Here is a 25112-nt window from a genome sequence, read left to right on the forward strand (position 1 = left end):
CCAGCTTGTTCTGAGGCCACGGTGTGAGCTCTGAACCCTGAAGCACTGTGGGAAGGCCAGTGGGAAGAGGCCTGGCCTCTGAGCCAGAGCTGCTTCCAGGCCCACATCCAGGGGCACCCACCGCCTCACCAAGGCGCCCCCAAGCCCGGTGCCTGCCGGCAGGGTGGCCTGCTCGGGGGAGGGGGTCCCTGAGCAGGATCTAGGCAGCAGAGAGCGGCCTTGGGAGTTACCTGGTGGAACCCCCTTCTTCAGGCGCCCTCAGTGTTCTGGGCCGCCTTGGAGAGGGCGCTTCGCTCCAGAGCTACCTGTGCAGTATGTGTCTCTGTGTCCCTGTGCAGGCCGGCCGGGGTGGGGGCGGGGGGGGGGGGGGACCCGGCACGGCGGCACTGCGGCGAGGGGGGCCTCAGTGGGTGGTTTCTCCAGTGGGTCTGGCAGGCACGGCGGAGGCAAGGAGCAGGGCTGGGGCTGCAGCGAGTGGAGGGGACTGGTCCTGGGTGTGGGAGGGCGACCCAGGAGGAGGAGGTGGCTGAGCCAGAGGAGGGCGTGGCCAGGCGCGGTCTGATATTTCCTAGGGACGCAGATCAGGACGTTAGGATGGAGGCCCAGGTCCCTGAGGCCAGAGGCTGGGGGCTGGAGAGGGCGGGGAGAGGATACGGGGAGTGACCGATGGTGGCCCTTGAGTGCCCAGACAGCAGTAGGGATCTGGTCGTTGTCATGCGGAGAGGGGACTCTCAGGCAGTGGGCTGCCACTCTCCTTCGGAGGAAAGAGCTGACGCCCCTCCCATCGCCATTCTGGGATCGGCCCTGGCTCCCCTGCGCACCAGACTCCAAATGGGGGGCAGCCCCCCGTAGGGCAGGGCGGCAGGAGCCTGGCGGGCACCGGGCGGGCCCCGGGCCGTGGGAAGCTCGGGGGCTGAGCGCGGCTGCCGAGCCGGCGGCGGGAGGGGTGCGGGGCGGCCGCGGCGGTTTCCTGGGAGACGAGGGCGGTGCCGAGCGCAGCGGGGCGGGGGCCGCGGGAGGAGGCGCGTCGCCGCGCGGGGAGCCGCCGCCCTCCACCGTGCGCGCCAGTGCGGCTGCAGTGCCGCCCTGGGAGGCGGCCGCGGAGCCCTCCAGCCGGTCCCGCTCGCCTGCGCTTCCGCGCACCTCCTCCAAGCCCTCCAGCCCGATCCCGCTCCTCCGCCTTTCCACGGGCGGACCCCTAGACCCCCACGCACCCGCACCCAGAGTCGCGCGCCTCCCGCCCGGACCGTCACCGACGCCGCCGCCGCCACCACCGCAGCTGGGGACGCCGCCGCCGGAGCCGCCGCCGAGAAGGGGTTTCGGGCTAAGCCCGGGCGGCGTCCGCGGAGCTGGGATCCAAGCCGGTGACCCCGCCCGGGCCCAGCCCGCCGCCCGCCCTATACCCATTTCCATCTCCGCTGTCCCACCGCATCTCCATCCGCAGGCCCGCCACCCTCACCTCCACTCCCTCCTCCTAGCCATCTTCATCTCCAGCCCTGTCGTCCCCCATCACCACCGCCAGAACCCCACCTTCAGTCCATGCTACCCCGCCCTCACCTTCACCACAAGCCCTCGTCTGCGCCCTCATGCATTTCTCCACCCCCTTCCCATCATGAGCCCCCTCGCCAGTCTCCGCGTCCACCCCATCGATCCCTCACCCTCACTGCGCCCATCACCAATCCACCTCTCCTCCCCTCAGCTCCCCACCTTCACCCCATTTTCGCGTGCCTCCCGCTGTATCCCCGCAGCGCCCCTGCCACCCCTCCCCGCCCCCATCTCTTCCTGCAGCAAGCCCCCCTTCCTCTTCCGTCAAACCCATTCCCCTCCCCTTCGCTTGCGGCAGCCCCCGCGAGCCCCCTCTCCCGCCACCCCCGCCAATGCCTGCCGCGCCCACTGCGGCAAGCCCCTTCCCCGCCAATCGCGTCGCCCTCCTGCCCTCCCCCCCTCGCCTGCCGCAGGCCCCGGCGGCGCGGCCCCCCTGCTCTGCGCGGCCGCGCCCACTGCGCCAGCGCCCCCTGCTCGCTGCGCCAGGAGCCAGGAGCGCGGCCGCCGCTGCAGACCCTCGCGCGCCGGCTCCTGCTCCGCGGCGTGGGGCCCTCGGTCCCTGGCCGGCAGCGACTGGCGCCCGGGCGCTCGGCCTTTGTCCCACCGCCAGCGACGCAGCCCCTGGGCAGCGGGACCCCTGGCGAGCCTGAGGGGCGGGCCCCTCCCGCCGAGCGCAGAGGGGTCGCAGCCGAGACCCCTCAGTTTCGGTTCCCGTGCGTGACGGAGGCTCTGCAGCGGCGGCAGAGGGCCGCCTTGGTGATGCTGTCATGTGGCCGGAATGGTGGAGGGGCTTAGGGCCGGGGTGAGGTGGTCGGTGAGGGGTAGAGAAGCGCGCTGGGAGCGGGGCGGGAGGGGTTATGGGTTTTGTTACCGCGTTAGGAACGGCGGAGGATGGTGGTTGAAATGTCCTGTCCGAGGTGGGTCTGAGGCTGCCCCCCTGGATGGACTCTAGGTGCTCGGGGTGACCCTGCGACAGAGACTGGCGAGGGACAAACGCCTCTTGGTTGGGGCCGGGGGGGCGGGGTGAGGAGATGAGGAAAGAAGGTCTGGAGCTCGGGTTGTGGGCGGTGCCCAGGGGACCTCGGGTTATTTGTCCAGCAGGCTGGTGGACATGCCAGCAGGGTCCTGCAGCGGCCACTGGAGCTGGAAGGGGTCCAGGAGCAGGAGTGGGCATGGGCAGTTGTCCCAAGAAGGGTCAATTGCTTGGGGAAAGCCTTCTGCACACCCCACCCGCTCAGCAGGCCGGCTGGGGTCCAGAGCTGAGAAGAAGGGAGGGGTAGGGAAGCAGCCCCCTAACTGCTTTTCCAGACCTGGGCCTCTCCCTCGTGTTTTGGAGGCCAGGGTGCCTAGAACTGGCCACAGAGCTGCACTCCAGCACCGTCCTGGGAGACGAGGGCGGCTAAGTGCCTACACTGAATTGCCGAAGAGTATTCCCGGGGCGGCAGGATTAGTTGGTGCAGAGCATCTGGGATGTGGCTTTAAAGTCAAGTTGAGCAGGCAGTCTGCGTACACCTGTGTGAGCTGCAGAAGCTTCGGGAGAGATGGGCTTGGCGTGGCGCCGTCCTCCCTCTGCAGTCTCCTTGGGAGGGCTCCAGGGCCGCCAGTCAGGAGCGGCTGCCAGGCTGGGCCCGGACAGGTGAGGTCTGCCTCCAGCATTGGTGATGGGGATCACTGCTGCGACGGGGTCTTGGGCTAAAGCACTGGGTCTGCAGAGCTGGTGGGGGGACTGCTGGGTGGGAACGCCATCAGGAGGCTGCTTGTGCCCTTAGGAGGGCTGAGAACTGCGGCTGTGTCAGCAGGTGGCAGGAGGTGTGAGGCTTAAAGATGTTTAAGCCATAGGCTGATGGGACTTGCTGAGAAGAAGCCGGAATCTGGGGTGACCCCAGGAGGTCTGAGTAAGGGGGGAAGAAGGCGGATACGTGGTCTGCCATCCAGCAAGAGAAGGAACTGTGGGGGGGGGGGCGTTAGGTAGGAAGCGAGTGCAGGTGTTTTAACCTGGGGAGGGCGGCTGGGGGTTTGGAGACTTGGGACCTGGGGGCCAGGCCTAGAGGAGGGGCTCTAAAGAGACTGGGGATGGGGGAGCAAACCTGCCATGAAAGAGCTCTCCCCTCTTCCCCCCAGAAAACCTGGGATCACAAGAGGAGGAGGTGTCCCAAAGGCTGAGGGAAGGGAGAGTTCTAGAAGGATGTAGTCTGCTGTTGAAAAAGCAGCAACAGACTGAGGAAGAAAGGAGGGGCCGTCACTGGCCAGCTGGGGGAGAAGCCTCAGTGCCAATGGGAGGGGTCCGTGGGAAGAGGGGACAGGCTGATGCCTCCCAGTGGGGAGCGGGGACCGGAGGGGTGGAGTGGGCAGCTCTAAGATGGACGGGATACCAGCCATGCCCTCCTGCCTGGCCCGAGTGCCCCCCTTTCTCCAGGCGTTTAGCCGAGAAGAGGTGAGGGTTTGGGGGCGGAGGTCTGAAATGACAAGAGGGGAATTTTATCAGTCTGCCTTGCACACTTCCAGGGTCAGGGAGCTCACCTCCTCTCTGGCAGGCCCCACCCCCCTCCAACCATTTGGCTTAGATCAGGGAACAGGCTTGCTTTTTGGGAAGGTGCCCTGCAGAGCCCACCTCTGCCCGGCTGAGGTCCAGGACCGACAGATGACCTGCGGGCCCAGGCCGAGCTGGGCCGGTGCCTTGATCACCGACTAGCACCGGCCACCGCATCTGCCCTGCCGCGGGCTCGGGGAGCCTCAGCCCAGCCTGCCCGGGGCCTCAGGCCGGCGCCCGGGCTCTGGCTCCGTGTCTTCACTCCCGTGTGTGTCCGAGGAGGGAGGGAGGGACGGGGGCTGTGCTGGGGCGGCCGGAACAGCGCAGGTCACCGGGCTGGCTGGACGAGGTAGCCAGGCAGGGCTGAGGGGGGCCGCAGGGAGGCTGCGGGGCGGGGGAGGGGCGGGGAGGCCAGGGGGCGGGGGGCGGCTCTCGGCTGTGAGCGGTGGGTGGGCCGACAGCGCCAAGGAGCCCGCTCAGAGCCGGCCTGAGAAAAGGGGGTCCTGGGTGATTTGTCCTCGCCTCTCTCCTGCCTGCAGGAACGGAAGGTTCAGGAGGGAGGGCGGCCAGCCGGGGAAGCCACCGGCCCCTGTGGCCCGCAGGTGCTTGCACCCCGGCAGCCTGCGCCCTCCTGCCTCTCCTGCCTGCCCGCCGCTGCCCCGTGACCCATCCGGCCTGGCCTGGGTGCCTGTCACAGCTGAGCCTAGGCTGGCACCTGCAGCCACTCCCAGCCCCCGGGCGCGCCCCCAGTTCAGCCCCCGACCCCCAGCCCTGCACCACCACGGCCCGCTGGTCCCAGGCAGCAGGGGAGGGGCCTCGCCAAGGGTGCTCTCCTGGCCCCTGCCGTTGGAGGGGAAGCCGGGGGGAGGGCGGTCGGGGCCCAGGCCCCTCCTGGCTGGGTGCACACGGCCCCATTGCACAGCCTCCACCATCAGGGAGACGGGTCCAGTATCTGCCCTGCTCTGCCAGCTGGGACGCCGGCTGGAGGACCCTCGTCCTGCTCTGTGAGCTGCCCCCTGCTGGCGATGGTCCAGGGCCACGGGTCAGCGTCAGCAAGGGCAGCCGAGAGGAAGAACTGTCTCTGGAGACGTCCTCGGGTCCCAGCCCTCCCTGCCTGGAGCTGCCCGCCCACCCCACCCCTGCCCCGAAGGAAGGAGGGCAGGGATGGGGGTGCTTACTCTCTGCCAGGCCCTGGGGAGCCAGGCTCTGTCCCTCCACCCCAGCTGGTTCCCGTGAGGCCCACAAGTGGCCAGAAAGGCCTGACTCGTCCCGGGGCGGGGGGGGGGGCAGGTCCCAGACCCCTGACTCCCCACCCCCGCGGGCCTGGGGCTCTGCAGGGTGTAGGCACACAAGCTCCGACGTCTACCCCACAGGCAGCCCTGTTCCAGGGTGGAGGCCACAGCGCCCCTTAGACAGCAGGCCCTGGGAGCAGGGGTGGGGGCCCCGGGGGACGAGGCGGCTGGGGGCAGGTTTGTGAGGGAAAAGCGGGAGGGAGCTGCCCTTCCTGCCTCTGCCCGCCCCCCCTTCCTCCCCACCGAGCCGCTGACACCTCCCTCGAGTGCCACCCGAGTGTGCAGCGCCCTTTGCCCCCTCCCACCGCGCCTGGGGCACCGCTGCCCTCTCCTGGCTGTTACACTGATGGGCACAGAGCTGCAGACGGGCCATAGGGCGACTCTGCCCTCCGCACCTGTCCCTGCTTCCCCGGGGCGTGTGCAGGAGAGGAAGCCGCTCAAACCTAAGTGTGACCGAGCCACCCCCGCAGGCTCTTCAGGGTTAATGCAGCCTGCGGAGAGTGACTTGGTCTTACCCACCCCTCTCCCCCCGCAAGGCCTCCGCTGGAGGCCGCTGCCCGCCCCGCAGCCTCCCACCCCTCAGGGCAGCCTCGGGACCCAGAGAGCTCTGCCCAGGCTGCTCCACGACCCCCTGCACCCGTGCCGGCCGCCCCGGGCGAGCCCTCGACCCCAGCCCCACACAGCCTCTGTCCAGGCCAGGCCCCTGCGTCCACTCCCCTCCGTGCCCTGCCCCGCTTAGAGGCAGGAATTGCGGCCTGTGGGGAGTGGGCCTGGGGGGCTGTGAGGCAGCCCAGTGGCCGTGGGGACCTGAAATCGGGCGGCTGGAGCCACTTGGCCCCTGACTGTGTGACTTCACACAGGAACCCTCATCTCTGCCAGCCTCAGTTTCCTGGTCTGTAAAGTGGGTTCACAGCACCCACCTCAGAACTGGGCCCAGCACAGTTTGAAAGGTGCGCCCTGCACCACGAGAGTGGTGGAAGCAACCTCAGTCACGTCCTAGCGCTGCTGTAAGCAGTGCTGCCGGGACCCCGCGCCCAGGCGGTGGCACGGGGGTGATGGGGGCTTTGAGGGTGCAGAGGAGGGTGCACACACCTGAGGGGGCTCGGTGTGTCCTGCCAGGTGGGTGCGGGTCTCGCAGCAGGGCCCCAGCAGACTTGCGCCCGGGCTGTCCTGACGGGGTGGGCCTCGGCCTAGGGGGCCACTGCCTCTGGCCGGCCCGGAGCTGTGGGTGGGTGGCCTGCCCAGCCTGCAGGGCCTGCTGTCCTCGGTGGGAGCTGGCACCCCGGACTGGGGTCGGGGAGGCTGGGGCTCTCCTGCCCTGCCCCTCGGGGATCCCTTCCTCTCCCTGTCCTCAGCCTCGGTCCGGGGAGGGGCGCCGGGCAGGCCTGGACACTTCCCCTGTGAGCCTTGAGTCTGGCAGCCCCCCATGCCCCCCACGCAGGACCTGAGGCCTCTCTGTGCTGAGTAAGGTCCAGGCGTGAGCGGAGCTGCTCAGGGCACCTGGGGTGGCCCTCCTCACACGCAGGGGGCGTGGAGAGCTGGAAGGGGCTGAGTGGGGACAGCACTCCACAGCCCTGCCCTGGGGCTCAGCCTTCCGCACTCCTGCTTTACACCCATCCGCACCGGGGCTTGCCCCACGGGGCCTGGAGGTGGGATTCTGCAGAGGAAGCCCTGCTCCTGTGTCCTGCGCTGAGGGCTGCATGGCCCACCCTAGGCACTGCCCCGAGCTGGGCCTGCCTTCCCCCCACCCTGGCTGGCAGCCCCACCTGTGTGCCACCTCCCGGGGCCTGCTGCCCACGTCCCCGCTGTGCAGGAGAGCCCACCGGCCGCGAGGCTCGGACTCCTGGTGCCCCGCCCCCCAGCCTCCCGTAGCCCTTCTCTCCCTCACGCCAGCCCCTCCCCACAGGTGAGCACCTGCGGATCTGCCCCCAGGGCTACACCTGCTGCACCAGCGAGATGGAGGAGAACCTGGCCAACCGCAGCCGCGCCGAGCTGGAGACGGCGCTCCTGGACAGCGGCCGGGCCCTGCAGGCCACGCTGGCCGCCCAGCTGCGGGGCTTTGATGGTGAGGGGCTCCGGGGCCGCAGGACGCTCACGGCGGGGGGCTGGGCACTTGGGGGCCTCTCGCAGCGAGGCAGGGTCAGAGGGGACGTAGTAGCAGAACGCTGGCTGCGTGCAGGGGCCTGAGCGGGGGGTCACCTGCAGGTCTCTGTCCACCCCGAGGCACGCACGTCTGGGGAGGGCCAGCCCATCCCTTCCATCAGCCCCTCAGAGGGGACCCTCTGCCCTCCAGAGCTGTCCTAGGCACCTGCCAGGGACAGGCCTGGCACTGGCCACCAGCTGGCCTGGAGCTGGGGAGCTCAGCGTGAGGACTGAGATGGGGGGCCAGGACGGGGCTGCAGGCTGGGGGCACGAGGAGTTTGGGGCCCCTGCCATGGCCCTCGAGCCTCCAGGTCAGCTGTGTGTGTCAGTCATCTATTCCCAGCCCCTCACCAGTTCTCTCGTCGTGTCTGGGCCCCTAAACAAGGGACGGTGGGATGACGTTGTGACGCTGACAACGGGCACCTCGGAGGGGATGGCGGGCACCGGTGGGAGGGGCCCCAGAAGGGACAGCTGATGTCAGAGCCTGCACAACATCCATTCGGGACACTAATCTGTGTTCAAAGCGATTCCTCGTCCGCTTCCAGGCCCACTTGTGCCCCCCCCCACCGCGAGAGTCCTTTCCACCTGCCCCTCTGCGCACCACTTCCCGCCCCACGCCTCAGCCCCACGGTCGTGCCTGCTCTGGCTCCCTCCGTGCCTCGTGCCTCGGGAGCGGCCCTTACCTGGCCGCCAGCGGCAGGGGTCTCAGAGCCTTCGTCTGAAGTGCACCTGGGGCCCGCGTCTAGCGGGGCCTCGGGTGGCTGTGTTCCAGGACGCGGGGCCCACGCTCACGCACCACACCTTCTGGGCCGGCTGCCAGGGGCCTGGCTCAGAGCAGGACCCTGCTCAAAAGATGGGGCTGGGGGCCGGCCATGGGATTGGGGGCCCCATGACCACCCCGTGTGCTGCTGGGCTAGTGACTGAGCTACAGACTGCCCATTTGGGCCAGAGGCTGGGGTGGGGACCAGGACCCGGGGTCCCACGGCAGGAGCTGGATGGGAACTTGGACTGTCCGCTCCTTCCCACGGTTCCCACCTGGGGAGCTGCAGGGGCACAGCCGGAGCAGCAGGAGGGTCTTGGGTGGGGTGAGTGTAGACACGGGTCCGAGGGCCAGAGGCCTGATGTCCACCACGCCTCAGAGCAAAGCCAACCTGGCCCTGTGTCCCTGGACACCCGAGTTTGGGCCTGTGTGGGGAGGGCTGGCCACAGCTCTTGAGGAAGCATCTGAGTGGACGGTCTGTGTGCTTATGGACCCTGCAGTCTCCCTGCTGAAAGGGGTGGACGGCGTTGGGGGCCTCGTTCTCAGCACACGGGGCACAGAGGTATTTCCCCAAAACCACAGGGGTCTGTGGCCCACGCTCACGCCCCGCCTCGGCACCCTGTCCGGGACTCTGGGTGCATCCTGAGGGCTGCGGGAGACCCTCTCCAGACCCTCAGGCTCGCCAGCTTCCAAAACCAGAGGGAGGGCGTCCAAGAGAGATGAGGACGGAGGGGGAGGGCAGGAAGCCCAGGAGAGCCTCAGAGGTGGGCAGGGTGGGGAGTGCACAGAGGCACGCCCCCAGGGCAGGGGGCCTGGCTGGGTGACAGAGGCCGGGGGAGGGGGCGGGACGCAAGGAGAGCTGCTGGGAGGGAAAGCAGGCGAGGGACGCCCTGGGCCTTCTTCCCCCACTGGGTCCCACCCCCACTCAGAGCACCCTCCTGCCCCTCCACACAGACCCTTGCCAGGTGATCTCGGGGGGCACTGAGGCACCGTGTGTCTCCTGCTCCAGGCCCAGCTCAGAAATGGATTCTGGATGCCCAGACCCTGGGCCAGGAGGGGGAGGTCTCAGAGCCCCGTGGGGGCGGGCACCCAGGGCCCGTGCAGGCTCTGATGACTCTCAGAGCACCGGGGGTCCCCGGCGGAGCCCCCTTAATGCCGGTCGCGCTGCCACAGCACGCGGGGTGGGCAGGGGGCTCTGGGAAGGCCTGACGCCCGTCTCCCGCGCGCAGATCACTTCCAGCGCCTGCTGAACGACTCGGAGCGGGCGCTGCAGGAGGCCTTCCCGGGCGCCTTCGGAGAGCTGTATGTGCAGAACGCCAAAGCCTTCCGCGACCTGTATACCGAGCTGCGCCTCTACTACCGCGGCGCCAACCTGCACCTGGAGGAGACGCTGGCCGAGTTCTGGGCCCGCCTGCTCGAGCGCCTCTTCCGGCAGCTGCACCCGCAGCTGCTGCTGCCCGACGACTACCTGGACTGCCTGGGCAAGCAGGCCGAGCCGCTGCGGCCCTTCGGGGAGGCCCCCCGCGAGCTGCGCCTGCGCGCCACCCGCGCCTTCGTGGCGGCGCGCGCCTTTGTGCAGGGCCTGGGCGTGGCCAGCGACGTGGTCCGGAAGGTGGCCCAGGTGCGCGCGGAGGCCCCGCCCCCTGCCGCACGTCCCCGCGCCCCCACCCCGGGGCCCTGGGCTTCCCGGTGCCTCCTTCCATCCGCCACCCCGAGCGGATGGGAGGATCCAGCCTGCGAGCTCTGCTCCGGGCAGCGATGGCGAGGCCGGTCCCGGGCAGGAAGGGAAGGAGATGGGCTGCGGCTGGATGCTGAGCCGGCTCCAGGGGTCAGGTGGACGGGAGACGGGAGATGAGGGAGATGTGGGAGATGCGTGCTCCGAGGCTGGGGCGGGGGATGCCTGGCCCCGTCGGGCAGCTCGCTCCGTCAGACCCACCAGCGTCGGGTGTGGAAGGGCATAGGCCTCAGGCGCCTGCAGCCCTGGGCATGAGCCACCTCCACCCCAACTGGGGTCCCTAACGAGCCTCCCCAGCCCCAGCCTCCATCCGTTCTGTTGCGTGGTGGGCGGTATTCCCGCTTCCCTGGGAGGGTTCGTGACCACGGTGTTCCGGGGAGTCGCGGCACTTTGAGCCTATCGGTTATTAGACGGAGCCCCGCCGCGGCCAGCAGGCCAGCTTGGTCACCTGAGAAGGACCCCGGCGCGCCTGTAGGGCTGCACACCTGCTGCGGGGTTGCGCTCAGGCTGCCTTGGCTCCGCAGGTGCCCCTGAGCCCGGAGTGCTCTCGGTCCGTCATGAAGCTGGTGTACTGCGCCCACTGCCTGGGGGTGCCCGGCGCCCGGCCCTGCCCCGACTACTGCCGCAACGTGCTCAAGGGCTGCTTGGCCAACCAGGCCGACCTGGACGCCGAGTGGAGGAACCTTCTGGGTGAGCTCCCACTGCCGCCACCGCCTGCGGGAAGGGGAGTTGGGGGCGTGCTGAACCGGGCCTGTCCTCTGGAGCAGGCGGTCCCTGGGGCGAAGAACAAGATGCCCCCTGAACGTCCCAAACAGTGCAACGTGGGCAGCTGCCCGGGAGGGAGCCCCGCGGGGTCACAGTCCTGTCCTTCCCCACCGAGCACGTACGCGCCAACACGTGTGTGACCTACAGCGGGCCAACCCGTGCATGAGTTAACGTGTGCACTGCTGCCCTGGGGTGGGCCAGCTCTGAGGTGTGCCAACGTGACGGGTCACCAAGCACCTGTGCCAACACAGGTGTACCACACAGTGTGTACACCTGCTGCTGTGAGGTGAGCCTGCGTGCATCCATGTCGACACACGTGGGCTGACGTGAGGGCTCAGCGTGCCTGTATACTGAGATACGTAAGTTCTAACGCGTGCTGACACGTGGGTCAGCACACATTCATGCTGAGACACGTGCTAACATGGACGTGTGATGGCATGCCTCGAGCCAACATGAAAACATGTGAGGTAACATAGGCATGTGGTGGGCCAGGTGTACATGTGCCGATAGGCGTAAGCTTACACGTGCTCAACCTACACGTGTGCCGACGCACACAGGCGCTAACGTGTACACGGGCCGGCCTGAAGTGGGCCGACACGCAGATGTATCGTCTCGTACAAGCTGCCGTGTGCGTGGTAGCACATGGCGAGCCAGTGCGCGTACCTACAAAGTGCCTTCTGTGTGTGTGCTCACGCCTGTGCCAGACTCCATGGTGCTCATCACAGACAAGTTCTGGGGCCCGACGGGCGCAGAGAGCGTCATTGGCGGCGTGCACTTGTGGCTGGCAGAGGCCATTGGCGCCCTACAGGACAGCAGCGACACCCTGACGGCCAAGGTGCGGGCAGGGGCGTGCGGTGGGCAAGGGGGGGTGCCCCGGATACCGCCTTGTACCCTTCCAGGACCCCTGCGTTCTCCCCCAGGTCATCCAGGGCTGCGGGAACCCCAAGGTGAACCCCCAGGGCCCTGAGCCTGAGGAGAAGCGGCGCCGGGGCAAGCTGGCGCTGCCGGAGAAGCCGCCCACGGGCACGCTGCAGAAGCTGGTGAGTGGCCCCTCAGCCGGGCAGGCCCCTGGTGGGCGCGGTTGGGGGGTCCAGGGCAGGCTGGGCCGGGGTGCCCGGTGGCCTGACTGCTGCCCTGCAGGTCTCTGAGGCCAAGGCCCAGCTCCGAGATGCCCAGGACTTCTGGATCAGCCTGCCAGGGACGCTGTGCAGTGAGAAGTTGGCCATGAGCGCAGCCAGCGATGACCGCTGCTGGAACGGGGTGGCCAAGGGTCGGTAGGTGCCCCCCGGCTGACACAGTCCGTCCCTCCTCCACGGCCCCTCACCGGTCTGGGGCACCAGGTGTTGTGTGCACAGGGCCATACCTGACGTGGGACACGCAGCGGGACGCAGAGCTGGGATGAGGGCTGAGCCCTCGCCCTGTGCCAGCTCCCCACAGCAGGCGCCGTGCTCAGCGCGTCCTCACCCCGCCGTAGTGGGGCCTGCACGGGCTCCCGTCGGCCCCTGAAGCCTCTGGGGGGGTCTCAGGCTTGCCACCGCCCTGACGGGGGGAGGGGAGTGGGCAGGCATGCTGGGGCAGTTCCCCCGTGCGGGGAGCGGGGCAGTGACCCAGGGCCTGCCTTCCCGGCCTCCAGGTACCTCCCCGAGGTGATGGGCGATGGCCTGGCCAACCAGATCAACAACCCCGAGGTGGAGGTGGACATCACCAAGCCCGACATGACCATCCGCCAGCAGATCATGCAGCTGAAGATCACGACCAACCGTCTGCGCAGCGCCTACAACGGCAACGACGTGGACTTCCAGGACGCCAGTGAGACCGGGGCCCAGGGGGGGCCTGGGGGCTGAGGGCCTAGGGTTGGCGCCGGGACGCCAGGGAGCACCCCCAGCTGGGGGAGGGTGCCGGGGATGGGGCCCTCCCAGCCCCGCGGCCTCCACAGTGGCTCTGAGGACGCAGCCGCTGCCCGGGTGTGGTCACAAAGTCCCCCTGCCCCTTGCCCCCAGGCACAGTTGTGACCCGGCCCGGATGTCCTCCCAGCCTCGGCAGGCCCAGGGGGTCGGGGTGCTGCGGTCAGGGTGGAGCTGGCGTCACCGGCCCGGGAGGCCCAGGCGGGGGGACGCGGCTCCGGGGTCCCCAGGGCGGGGCAGGCCCGCTGGAGCCTCCTCTCCTCGCCAGGTGATGACGGCAGCGGCTCAGGCAGCGGCGAGGGCTGCCCAGACAACGAGTGTGGCCGGAGGGTCAGCAAGAAGGGCTCCAGCTCCCGGACGCCCCTGAGCCACGCCCTCCCCGGCCTTTCCGAGCAGGGGGGCCAGAAGACGTCAGCCACGGGCTGCCCCCGGCCCTGCACGTGCCTCTTGCTCCTCTCCGTCCTCACCCTGGTTCTCTCAGCAGCCAGGCCCCGGTGGCGGTAACTGCCCGGCCCCAGGGACCGAGGCCAAGGACTGACTTTGCCAAAACTCGAAGCAGACGGTATTCAACTCTCTCGGCCGAGAGCCCCCGGGGCGGGACAGGAAGGGCCGGCGGGGGGCCGCGGCCGTGACTGTGCTGGGGGCCGGGCGAGTGGCTTTGCCAGCCACCCTGGCTTTTAGTTTTGTATGAGGCCCTCAGGTCAGCAGGAAACAGTGTCCCCAAAAGCCATGCATTTCAGGGACCTCGGGGATGCCAGTGCCGTCTCGCCCCCCAGCTCCTGCGCCATCACGGCAGCACCAGGGCCTGTGAGGAGGCGGCCCGAGCAGTGTCCCCCGGAGCGCGAGCCGTGCCTTCCTCTCCCGCCTGCCCCACCGAGCACCAGGGGCTCCAGGTGTCTGAAAGCCAGGCCCACCCCCAGCGCCCAAGAATCCCTGAGAGGGCGTCGGGGTTCCCGCCGTCCAGGGTCTAACGGGGCCTTTGAGATCATGCATGAACCTTGACCCGCCCCCCCAGAGCCACCTCTGGGCTCTGCTCTCAGCTGCGTCTCTGCGGGGCTGGGCCGCTGCTCCTGGCCATCCACGTGGGCCCGCGGCCCACACGGGGACTTCTGGCTGTGCAGACGCACCACCTGCTGTTGTCCTGCCCCCTGTCTCCGCCCAGACCCAGGGCCAGTCCCAGCTCAGGGCGACACAGGCCAGGGCTGCAGGTGACCCCTGGCTGTCACCTGGCCACAGGGATGCTGGGTGGCTGGTGAAACTTCAGCTCAGGGCCAGCGAGACCCAGCTCTGCGGGCTGGAGGGACATCCCTTCCCTGACCCCACCAGCTGCAGGGCCCGGGGAGCTTTGACAGTTAAGGGCTTTTCTAGCCGTGCATCCTCTGCAAGTGCTTCCCGTTTTCTCACCTAGAGCTGCTTTCTCAGCTCCTCCCGAAATGCTTTTGAAGGTCCCGGGCGACCTTCTGCGGCCCTGGGATCTGGGTGCACCCCCGCTCACTCAGGCTATCCAGGCCCCTCCGTAGACCTGTGGGCCCACCCTCCTGGGCCCTGCCCTCTGCAGGGCCTGGGGAGGGGCTGGCGAGAGAGGGAGCCGGGCAAGGGAGGGGGTCCTTGAGGGTCTGGGGAGTACTGAGCCACCAGGGCCAGGGAAGGTGGTCCTAAGCAGCCCCCGGGCCCTGAGAAGCCTGCTTCACGCTGCTTTGCTTTTCCTCACAGGACTGGGGGGGGTCCCTGGCCACTGGTTAGGGCTTCTGGGATGCGTGGGGTCCTGCACTCTGCCAGCAGCCCAGCCTCACAGGCACACCCACCCCATCGTAACCGTGTCGTGCCTGGGCAGGGGGCTGGGCTTGGGGCCTCCTTCCCTGCGAGTGAGGGCTAGCTGAACTCTCAGGGGCTCTGGGGCAGTGACCGCCCGTGTGCCAGGACGGCCGCCCTTGAGCTACACACGGACGGCCCCAGAGCGGCCTGCACTCCGGCCCTGCCCTACGTGCATCTCTGGAAGGGGCGGCCCTGCCACGGTCGCTGGCCAGGCGGCGGCCAGGCCTGCTGTCTCCTTGTGCTGCACGGTGTCAGCAGGTGACGTGTGTTCTTTGAGTCCTCGTACGAATAAAAGGCTGGAGAGCGCGTGTGGCTGCAATGACCCCGCTGTGCTCAGCCCGGCTGCAAGGGTGTGTCGTGGGCCGTGCGCAGCAGGCCGTGGCTGGTCGGGAGGTCAGGAGGGGCTCGGGCACAGATCGCGCCTGGCGGTGTGGCCCACGGCTGCAGAGTGCATGTCCTGCCCCCAACCGGGGTCCCCCTGCCGTCCACCCGCACCGCCCCTGCTCTGTACACACACATCCGGACACATGTCCCAGGAAGCTTCCCGTTACCAGTTTCTGCCAAAGTAGCCTCAGAGATGCCCAGAAGGTCAGAGCATGGGGACCAGCGTCTCCTGAGGTCGGGCCTGGCGGGACATCCTGATGGTCCAGTCAGCCCCCAGTGCCACAGAGAGAGCCCTGCCACACCTGGCTTCTCTCACCAGAGCACGGACCCCTGCCCAGCCACCCTGCTCCTCCCCAGGCAGAGTCCCATGGGATCCCTGAGTAAAGCTGCCAGACCCACCTCTGCCCCCAGGGGGCCCTGCAGCCCCACCTGGACACCGGCCTCTGCAGCACCGCACCGAGTGCAGGGCCCGGCACCTCAGCCAGAGGCTGCAACATAGAGGCGGGAGCCACTGAGGGTCACTTTATTTGGGTGTCGCAGCCCACAGTGGCCTGCCAGTCAAACGTTCCGCAAAGCTTCTTTGTCACCTGGGGCCCTGGAGCACTAAAGGACCAGCAGCCGGGACCCTGGGCCCCATGAGTATAAGGAACAGGGCCCCCAGCATGGGGTCGGGGGGGTGGCCAGGCAGCCCACGCTGGGAGGAGAATGCAGCTCCACGGAGGGAGTCCTGCAGGGGTCGCAGCTCCTGCTGGGCCTGGGGCGAAGCTCAGGCCTCCCTGGACACCTGCCCGGCAGCAACTCCGGTGCTCACCCGCCCACCCCTCCTCGAGTCCTGGGGTGGTCCCCGTTCCTGCTGGCCCAGCTCCTCCTGGAGCCCTGTACAGGCAGGTGGGCGCCCAGACACTCGCTCGTGACTGTAGGTGGAATATAAGCACCTCGACTTGCATGGCAGCTTCAGGGTCGCAGACTTCTGTGGCTCGTTGCCACGTTGCTGCAAGGGTTCCCTTGTGAACAGAGCTGGATGTATTCTCCCTGTCGGGGGAAAGGAGTCCACAGGTGAGGTGACAGCCGACGGGTCAGGAGCAGGAAGGGAGGGGGCCCTCCTCGGGGGTCTCTCTGCCCTGGGCCAGGCCCCGGACCACCCTTGAGCTCCCAAGCCCTGCCCACCCCAGGCCAGGTGCCAGTCAGTGCGAGGCTCCCCCCTCCTTGGCTCCTGGTCCCCGTTCATTCCTCATGGGAATCCAGGAAGCCACAGACATCCTGACCGACCCACACTGACGGGCAGAGATCAGCCAGCTCCACAGGGAGCTACCTGTGGGTGGCCTGGGCAAGGCCAGCGTGGGTGTCTGCAGTGCACACACATGCACAAGCATGCACACACTCATTCAGACACACCAGTGTTTGCATACGCATGCAGGAATGCGTTCTCTGCTCCCCTCCAGGTGACACTCGGTACTCCTTTACCTGGAGACAAGCCCTCCGTCTAGAAATGATGTTTATAATCAAAGTGCTAGTCACATCCAGGATGGAGAAGTGATTCCCCAACCATAAGACCCTAGTGAATAATGGAAGGATTAGAATGAGGGTGTCTGTGTCCCTACTAGAGAGTGAAGACACGTGACAGGGCCACCAAAGATGGGGCACATGGGTGGGATCCCGGGAGACCCCAGCAGACCCTCCCTCTGCACAGCAGGGACTCCTTCTAGACAGGACCCCACCCTTGAAAGTGAAACCTCAGTGACCCTAAACACTTCGCTCCTCCCTTCGTGTGGCCTGAAAATAAGGACAGGAACCTGCAGAGTTTCTAGCATAAACCCATTTCTATACCCAGCCTGGGAAAGCAGAGAAACACACCAGCAAGGAACTTGCCCAAGATCTCAAAATATGCAGCAGCGTTGACCTGGGGAATCAGACCGACTGTCCCGACATGAGAATATCAAGAAACAGGAGAAAATATTAAGAAATGTCTACTTTGAAGAGGTCACAGCAACATGGTAGCCTCAGCTGAAATGACCCACTTCCTGGCAGACATGTTGAAATGTTGGGCAAAATCAAAGTATTTATAAAATCAACAGCTACCTGAGGTCACAGGAGAGCTAAGTCCGATGCACTTAAAAAAAAAAAAAAAAAGGCCCTGTGTGGTTGCAGTGAGTGTGTGAGTGGTTATCAGATGCAGAAACATTCCCTTCTGGGCATCACAGGTGAGCAGACAGGCATGGGACAGGCAGCTGAAGCTGGCAGCCCTGTATGGCCTGGACTGTGGGAGGAACAAAAAGCTCTCCCTGCTGGCCAGCGGGGGCCGAGAAAGCTTCGCTGCCAGGGCTCTGAGCAGAGGCATCTCCCAGCAGCATCAGAGTCCCACTGGTCCTCAGCTGACGACAGACAGGAGCAGATACGAAAGCACCCACAGAGCTCGCCCAGTGTAAGGCAGAATGTGATTCCCCCAGGGAGAGAGGGAATAGCAAATCCCCAGCAAATTAGCAAAAAAAAAAGGCAAATTTAAAAACTACAACATGCCAAAAACTACCCACCACCCAGAGAGAGCACCCTGAGAACGCTGGATGATGGGGAAACTGGAATAGTGCGTAAGGTGGTGTGTGTGGCAGCTGCCAGTGCACCCCAGGAGGTGTGGCCATGCCCAGTTCAGACCCAGCTCTCCCACCAAAGCCACTGGGCACACACAGACTGCACAGGGACACTCCCACACAAGGACAGGCCTTCAAGACCAGCATAGGTGACTGTTTTGCATAATTTCATAGAGACAAACAGAGAAAGTCAAACAAAATGAGACAGAGGAACATGTTCCAAATGAAAGTACAAGATAAAGCCCCGGGAGAAAAAAACTAATGAAACAGAGATAACTGATTTACCTGATAAAAAGTTCAAAGCAATGGTCCAGAAAAACGCTCACCAAACTTGGGAAAAGAATATAGGAACACAGTAAGAATGTCAACAAAGAATTAGAAAATACAACAAAGAACCAATCAGAGCTGAGGAAGACACTGAAATGAAAAATACACTAGAGGGAATCAACAGCAGATTAGGTGATACAGAAGAACACATAAGCAACCTGGAAGACAGAATAGTGAAAATCACCCTATCAGAACAGCAAAAAGAAAACATATTTTTAAAAAATGAGGACAGCTTAAGGAACCTCTGAGACAACATCACACATACTAATGTTCACGGTATAGGGGTCCCAGAAGGAGAGGGAGAGAAAAAGAAGCAGAAAATGTATTTGATAAAATAATGGCTGAAAACTTCCCTAACCTGAAGAAGGAAACAGATATCCAGGTCCAGGAATCACAGAGGGTCCCAAACAAGATGAACCCAAAGAGACACATACCAAGACATATCATAATTAAAATGGCAAAAGGTAAAGATAGAGAATTTTAAAGGCAGCAAGAGAAAAAGAGAGAGTCACAAACAATGGAACCCCTATAAATCTATCAGCTGATTTTTCAGCAGAAACTTTGTAAGCCAGAAGTGAGTGGCACAACATATTCAAAGTGTTGAAAGGGAAAAACCTACAACAAAAGATACTCTACCAGCAAGATTATCATTCAGAACTGAAGGAGAGATAGAGTTTCCCAGACAAGCAGAAACTAAAAGAGTTTGTCACCACTAAACCAGCCTTATAAGAAATGTTAAAGCATCCTCTTTAAGCAAAAGAGAAAAGACCATAACAAGAAATGAGAAAATATATGAAAAAAATCTCACTGGGACTTTCCTCGTGGTCCAGTGGTAAAGAATCCGCCTTGCAGTGCAGGGGACGTGGGTTTGATCCCTGGTCAGGGAACTAAGATCCCACATGCTGTGGGGCAACTAAGCCCACGCACCACAACTACTGAGCTCGCACGCCTCAACTAGAGCCCACTTGCCACAATATACAGAGCCCATGAACTCTGGAACCTGTGTGCCACAACTACAGAGCCCATGCACCCTGGAGCCTGTGCACCACAACTAGAGAAGAGAAAACCCACACACCACAACTAGAGAGAAGCCCGCGCACCACAATGAAGAGCCCGCGCCCCACAACAAAAGATCCTGCATGCCTCAACGAAGATCCCACATGCCGCAACTAAGACCCAATGCAGCCAAAACTAAAATAAATAAATAAAATAATAATAATAATAAACCAAAAAAAAAATCTCACTGGTAAAGGCAAATATATAGTAAAAGCAGTGGATCAGCAACTTAAAATTTAAGCTAGTACAAAGGTTAAAAGACAAAAGTCACAAAATTAACTACAATTAGGAGTTAAGACATACATATAAAGATGTAAAATATGACATCAAAAACAAAATGTGGAGTGGGGGAGTAAAAAAATGTAGAGTTTTTAGAATGTGTTTGAACTTACATGACTATCAGTTTAAAACAAATTAGATAGATGGCAGATAGATATAGAGATATGTACATAGATATAGAAATAGATATATAGAGACAGAGATATACATGAACCTCACAGTAACCACAAACCAAAAGCCTACAATAGATACACACAAAAAAACAGAAAGGAAACCAAACATAACATTAAAGAAAATCATCAAACCACAAGGGAAGAGAGACCAAAAGAAGAAAAGAGCAGAGAAGAACTACAAAAGCAACCAGAAAACAAGTAACAAGATGGCAATAAGTACATACCTATCAATAATCACTTTAAATGTAAATGGAGTAAATGCTCCATTAAACAGACATTGCATAGCTGAATGGATTTTTTTTAAAAAAACCTATCCATATGCTGCCTATAAGAGACTCACCTCAGAACTAAAGACACACACAGACTAAAAATGAAAGAATGAAAAAAGATATTCCACACAAATAGAAACAAAAAGAAAGCTGGGGTAGTAATACTCGTATCAGACAAAACAGAATTTAAAACAAAGTCTATAACAAAAGACAAAGAAAGGCATTATATAATGATAAAGTGATTAATCCAAGAAGAGGATATAATGTTCACAAACATGTATGCAACTAACATAGAAGCACCTAAATATATAAAGCAAATATTAAGACATAAAGGGGGAAATTGACAGTAATACAATTATAGTAGAGGACCTTAATACCCCACTTATGTCAATGGACAGATCATACAGACAGAAAATCAATAAGGAAACAGTGGCCTTAAATGACACATTAGACCAAATAGACTTAATAAATATCTATAGAACATTCCATCCAAAAACAGCAGAAAACACATTCTTTTCAAGTGCACATGCACCATTCTCCAGGATAGATGACATACTAGGCCACAAAACAAGTCTTAACAAATTTATGAAGATTGAAATCATATCAAGCATCTTTTCTGACCACAATGGTATGAAACTAGTAATCAATTATAGGAAGAAAACTGGGGGAAAAAAACAACATGAGCCCATGTTGAAAAAAATGAGCCCATGAAGAAACCAAAGATAAAATAAAAAACACCTTGAAATGAATGAAAATAGAAACACAACTTTCTAAAATCTATGGAATGCCGCAAAAGCAGTTCTAAGAGGGAAGTTTATAGCAATACTGGCCTACCTCAAGAAACAAACAAACAAAAGTCTCAAATAAACTACCTAACTTTCCACCTAAAAGATTAGAAAAAGAAGACCAAAGCCCAAAGTTAGTTGCAGGAAGGAAATAATAAAGATCAGAGTGGGAATAAATGAAATAGAGACAAAAAAAAAAAAAGAAAAAGAAAAGAAAGAAAGAAAAAGATCAATAAAATAGCTGGTTTTTAGAAAAGATAAACAAAATTGATAAACTTTTAGCCAGACTTATCAAGAAAAAAAAAAGAGTAGGCCCAAATTTTTAAAAATTAGAAATGAAAGAGAAGTTACAACTGATATCACAGAAATACAAACCATCATAAGGAAACAGTATGAACAGTTATACAGCAACAAATTGGACAGCCTAGAAGAAATTGATAAATTCCTAGAAACATATACTCTCCAAAACTGAATCATGAAGAAATAGAAAATCTGAGTAGACGAACTACTAGTAATGAAACTGAATCGATAATCAAAAAACTCCCAACGAACAAAATTCCAGGACTAGATGGCTTCACAGGTGAATTCTATCAAACATTTAAAGAAGAGTTAACACCTATCCTTCTCAAACTCTTCCAAAAAATTGGAGTGGAGGGAACCCTTCCAAACTCATTCTGTGAGGTCAGCATTACCCTGATACCAAAACCAAAGACACTATAAAAAGAGAAAATTACCAACCAATATCCCTGATGAACAAAGATGCAAAAATCCTCAACAAAATATTATCAAACTGAATTCAACAATACATTAAAAGGGTCATATACCATTATCAAGTGGAATTTATTCCAGGGATGCAAGGATGGTTCAATATCTGCAAATCAATCAACATGAAACATCACATTAACAAAACGAAGGATAAAAATCGCATGATCATCTCAATAAACATCTAGCAGAACAAAATTCAGCATTCTTTCATGATAAAAACTCTCAACAAAATTGGTAGAGAGGGAATGTACCTCAATGTATTAAAGGCCATTTATGACAAACCAACAGCTAACACTGTACTCAATGGTAAAAAGCTTTTCCTCTAAGATGTTAGGAACAAGACAAGGATGCCCAATCTCACCATTTCTATTTAACAATAGAACTGGAAGACATAGCATTCAGACAAGAAAAAGAAAGAAAAGGCATCCAAACTGGAAGGGTAGAAGTAAAACTGTCACTATTTACTGATGACATGATACTATATAGAGAAAACCGTGACGACTCCACCAACAAACTATTAGAAATAATAAATAAAAATTCAGTAAATTTGCAGGATACAAAATTAATATACAGAAATCTGTTGCTTCTCTGTACACTAATAATGAACTATCAGAAAGCAAAAACAAGAAAACAATCCCATTTACAATCAAATCAGAAAGAATAAAATACCTAGGAATAAATGTAACCAAGGAAGTGAAAGACTTGTACTCTGAAAACTATAAGACACTGAAGAAGGAAAATAAAGACTATACAAATAAATGGAAAACTACCCATGCTCACAGATAGGTAGAATTAATGTTAAAAAGTCCATACTTCCCAAATCATTCTACAGGTATAATGCAATCCCTATCAAAATACCAATGGAATTTTTCACAGAAATAAAACAATTACAGAATTTGTATTGAACCACAAAAGACCCCAAATAGCCAAGGCAATCTTGAGAAAGAAGAGCAAAGCTAGAGGCATCACACGTCCTGATTTCAAACTATATTACAAAGCTATAATAACCAAAACAGAATGGTACTGGCACAAAAACAGACACTTAGATAGTGAAACAGAATAAAGAGCCCAGAAACAAACCCACTCACACATTGTCAATTAATCTACAAGGAAGCAAAAATATATGATGGGGAAAAGACAGCCTCTTCAATAAATGGTGTTGGGAAAACTGGACAGCTACATGCAAAATAATCAAACTAAACCACTATCTCATACCATACACAAAAATCAATTCAAAATGGATTAAAGATTTGAATGTAAGACCTGAAACCATAAAACTCCTAGAAGAAAACATAGGCAGTACTCTCTTTGACATCATCATTCTTAGCAATATTTTTATGGGTCTGTCTCCTCAGGCAAAGGCAAGAAAAATAATCAAATGGGACTACATCAAACTAAAAAGCTTTTGCACAGTGAAGGAAACCATCAACAAAGTGAAAAGGCCACCTACTGAATGGGAGAAGATATTTGCAAATGATATGTCTGATAAGGGGTTACTACCCACAATATATAAAGAACTCACACAACACAATATCAAAAAAAACAATCTGATTAAAAAATAAGCAGAGGGCCTCAATAGGTATTTTTCCAAAGAAGACAGACAGATGGTCAACAGACACATGAAAAGATGCTCAACATCACTAACAATCAGGGAAATGCAAATCAAAACCACCATGAGATATCATCTTACACCTGTCAGAATGGCTATCATCAAAAAGACAACATAACATGTGTTGGCAAGGATGTGGAGAGAAGGGAACCCTCAGGCACTGTTGGTGGGAATGGAAATTGGTGCCGCCACTATGGAAAACAGCATGGAGTTTCCTCAAAAAATTAAAAATAGAGCTCTCATACAATCCAGCAATTCCGCTCCTAGGTATTTATAATCCAAAGAAAAGGAAAACACTAATTTGAAAAGATATATGCACCCCAATATTCATAGCAACAATATTTACAATAGCCAAGATATGGCAGCAACCTAAGTACCCACTGACAGGTGAATGGGTAAAGAAGATGTGGTGTATTTATACAGTGGAACATTACTCAGCCATAAAACAGAATGAAATCTTGCCATTTGCAGCAACATGGATGGACCTAGAGGGTATTATGCTAAGTGAAATAAGTCAGGCAGGGAAAGACAAGTACTGTATGTTTTCACTTATGTGTCGAAGCTAAAACAAAACAAAACAAATATAACAAAACAGAGGCAGACTCACAGATACAGAGAACAAGCAAGTTGTTACCAGAGGATGGGTGGGGAGGGGTAAAATAAGGGAGGGAGATTAAAAGAGGTACAAACTACTAGTTATAAAATAAGTCACAGGGATGTAATGTACAGCACAGAGAATACAGTCAATATTTTATAATAACTTTGTGCAGCGTGTAATCCATAAAAGTATCGAATCACTATGGTGTACACCTAAAACCATTGATAACGTAAGACTGTGTAAATCAAGTATACTTCAATAAATAACAGTAAATAAAATTAGGTGTTGTGTAGTATCAGAGAGGGGAAAAGGGAGAGATGGAAACCATAAGGTTAGAACAAGTCTATTTTTAAAAAGAAAACAGGAGAAAAAGATTGGGAAATGCACCAAGTGGAGCTGAGGCAGGGATGCCCTCGCAGAAGGCGGGGACCCCCGCAGGAGGCAGGTGGGCAGGAGCTCTGAGTCTGTGGGGGATGGGGGGGGGAGCGGGTAGGGAGAGCAAGTCTTGGACCCAGTGGGGTGGGAGGTAGAACGAAGACCCCCGTAGAAGTGAGAGCCCCCCGCTCCTCCTTCACAGGCTGGCAGCCTGAACGCAGCCCCCAGGCTGCAGGGGCCCATGCCAGCCAATTCCTTCTGGACGATATTCTGGAAAAGGCGAGTGTGTAAGGGTGGGAGCCGACACGCACTGCCAGGGGCGGGGGAGACAAGACCATAAGACAGGCGGTGCCGGGACGCGGGCTACCGCGTGGAGAAGACAAAACGGGCCCCTGCTTCACATTATCAACAAAAACATATTTGGGACGGAATAAGGAGGGAAATGGTGGAAAGCGATGTTTCAAAACAGAGAAGACGGCGGTGTATGACCTGAGGACGCGGCAAACTTTCCCAAAGCAAAGCCGAGGGATGCGAGCAGCGACCACGGCTGCACTGACGTCCAAGCCTGCACAACAAAGACCATGGACACGGGGAAGTACAGGTCACAGAGTAGAGAAGAAGCGCCTACTATCAATTTTTAAAAAAGGCAATTTAACAACAACAAAAAATGGGCAAAGATCACACACATGTAATTCACAGACAAGGAATTCCAAAGGGCCAAAAATAAATGTATGGAAAATGCTCAACTTCGCTTGTCATCAAGGAAATGCAAAGAGACCTTCCAAAGCGTCGTGCAGTGTGGTCTCACAGTGGAAGCAATTCCACCCGTCATGTAGGGAGATACCAACGAAAGCAGGACCCCAGAACAGGAGACGGGGTGGCTTCCCTGCATCTCGGCCAGTTCTTAACAAGCCAGGCCTCACATGAGCATAACTCAGCATGGACGCCTGTGTGGACACCTGTCCCACCTGGGGGGAGGGGGGGAGGGGGCTCCTTTTATTATTTTGTTGACTTTTTTAAATTTCCAGCGTTGCACTAGGCCGGATCCAGGGCCTTGAAGCTCTTATAAGGGGGTGGAGGGTGGTGTCTTCTAAAACAAGAACACAAACCACAAAGGAAACTAAGCTGGGAGCCTCCCCAGGCTCAAGGTCACTCTCCGGACCCCGAGGAGGAGCGGCAGCGGGCGGGAAGGCGGAGGGGCAGGCGCCCAGCTCCCCAGGCTCCAAGGGCGAGCTGGCGGGGGCTCTGTGGCCCGGAAGGAACCTGAGGTTCCAGGCACTGTGCTTTCTGCATCCTTCCTGGGACCCACCCTGCTCCCCACCCCATCTCTGCAGAGCATAGAACGCTGGCTCTGGGCAGAACCCCAGCACCCCAAATTCCAGGCCCTTTATCTCAACCACCAACATTCCCGGCCAAATG

The 25112-nt window shown here is 58.8% G+C and overlaps 2 protein-coding genes across 3 annotated transcripts in view; one reads left to right on the top strand and one right to left on the bottom strand.

The window, feature by feature from the left end:
• Positions 1-14794, top strand: part of GPC1 (glypican 1) — a 30380-nt gene extending 15586 nt beyond the window's left edge. The window contains exons 2-9 of the mRNA XM_057550968.1: positions 7274-7432; positions 9499-9890; positions 10529-10694; positions 11474-11604; positions 11690-11809; positions 11910-12043; positions 12403-12578; positions 12942-14794. Coding sequence (XP_057406951.1) covers positions 7274-7432; positions 9499-9890; positions 10529-10694; positions 11474-11604; positions 11690-11809; positions 11910-12043; positions 12403-12578; positions 12942-13177 — 1514 coding nt within the window. The 3' untranslated portion in view covers positions 13178-14794. The remainder of the gene's footprint in view (positions 1-7273; positions 7433-9498; positions 9891-10528; positions 10695-11473; positions 11605-11689; positions 11810-11909; positions 12044-12402; positions 12579-12941) is intronic.
• A 601-nt stretch (positions 14795-15395) lies between these two features.
• The window catches only part of ANKMY1 (ankyrin repeat and MYND domain containing 1), a 30759-nt gene continuing 21042 nt past the window's right edge, over positions 15396-25112 (bottom strand). For both annotated transcript variants that reach the window (XR_003623643.2, XM_057550969.1), the window contains exon 4: positions 15396-15904. Coding sequence is in view for 1 of the 2 variants with exons in the window: in XM_057550969.1 (XP_057406952.1) it covers positions 15639-15904 (266 nt within the window). In the remaining variant the exon portion in view is untranslated. The remainder of the gene's footprint in view (positions 15905-25112) is intronic.

Source organism: Balaenoptera acutorostrata, chromosome 8 (genome assembly GCF_949987535.1).
Source record: "Balaenoptera acutorostrata chromosome 8, mBalAcu1.1, whole genome shotgun sequence".
NCBI lineage: Eukaryota > Metazoa > Chordata > Mammalia > Artiodactyla > Balaenopteridae > Balaenoptera > Balaenoptera acutorostrata.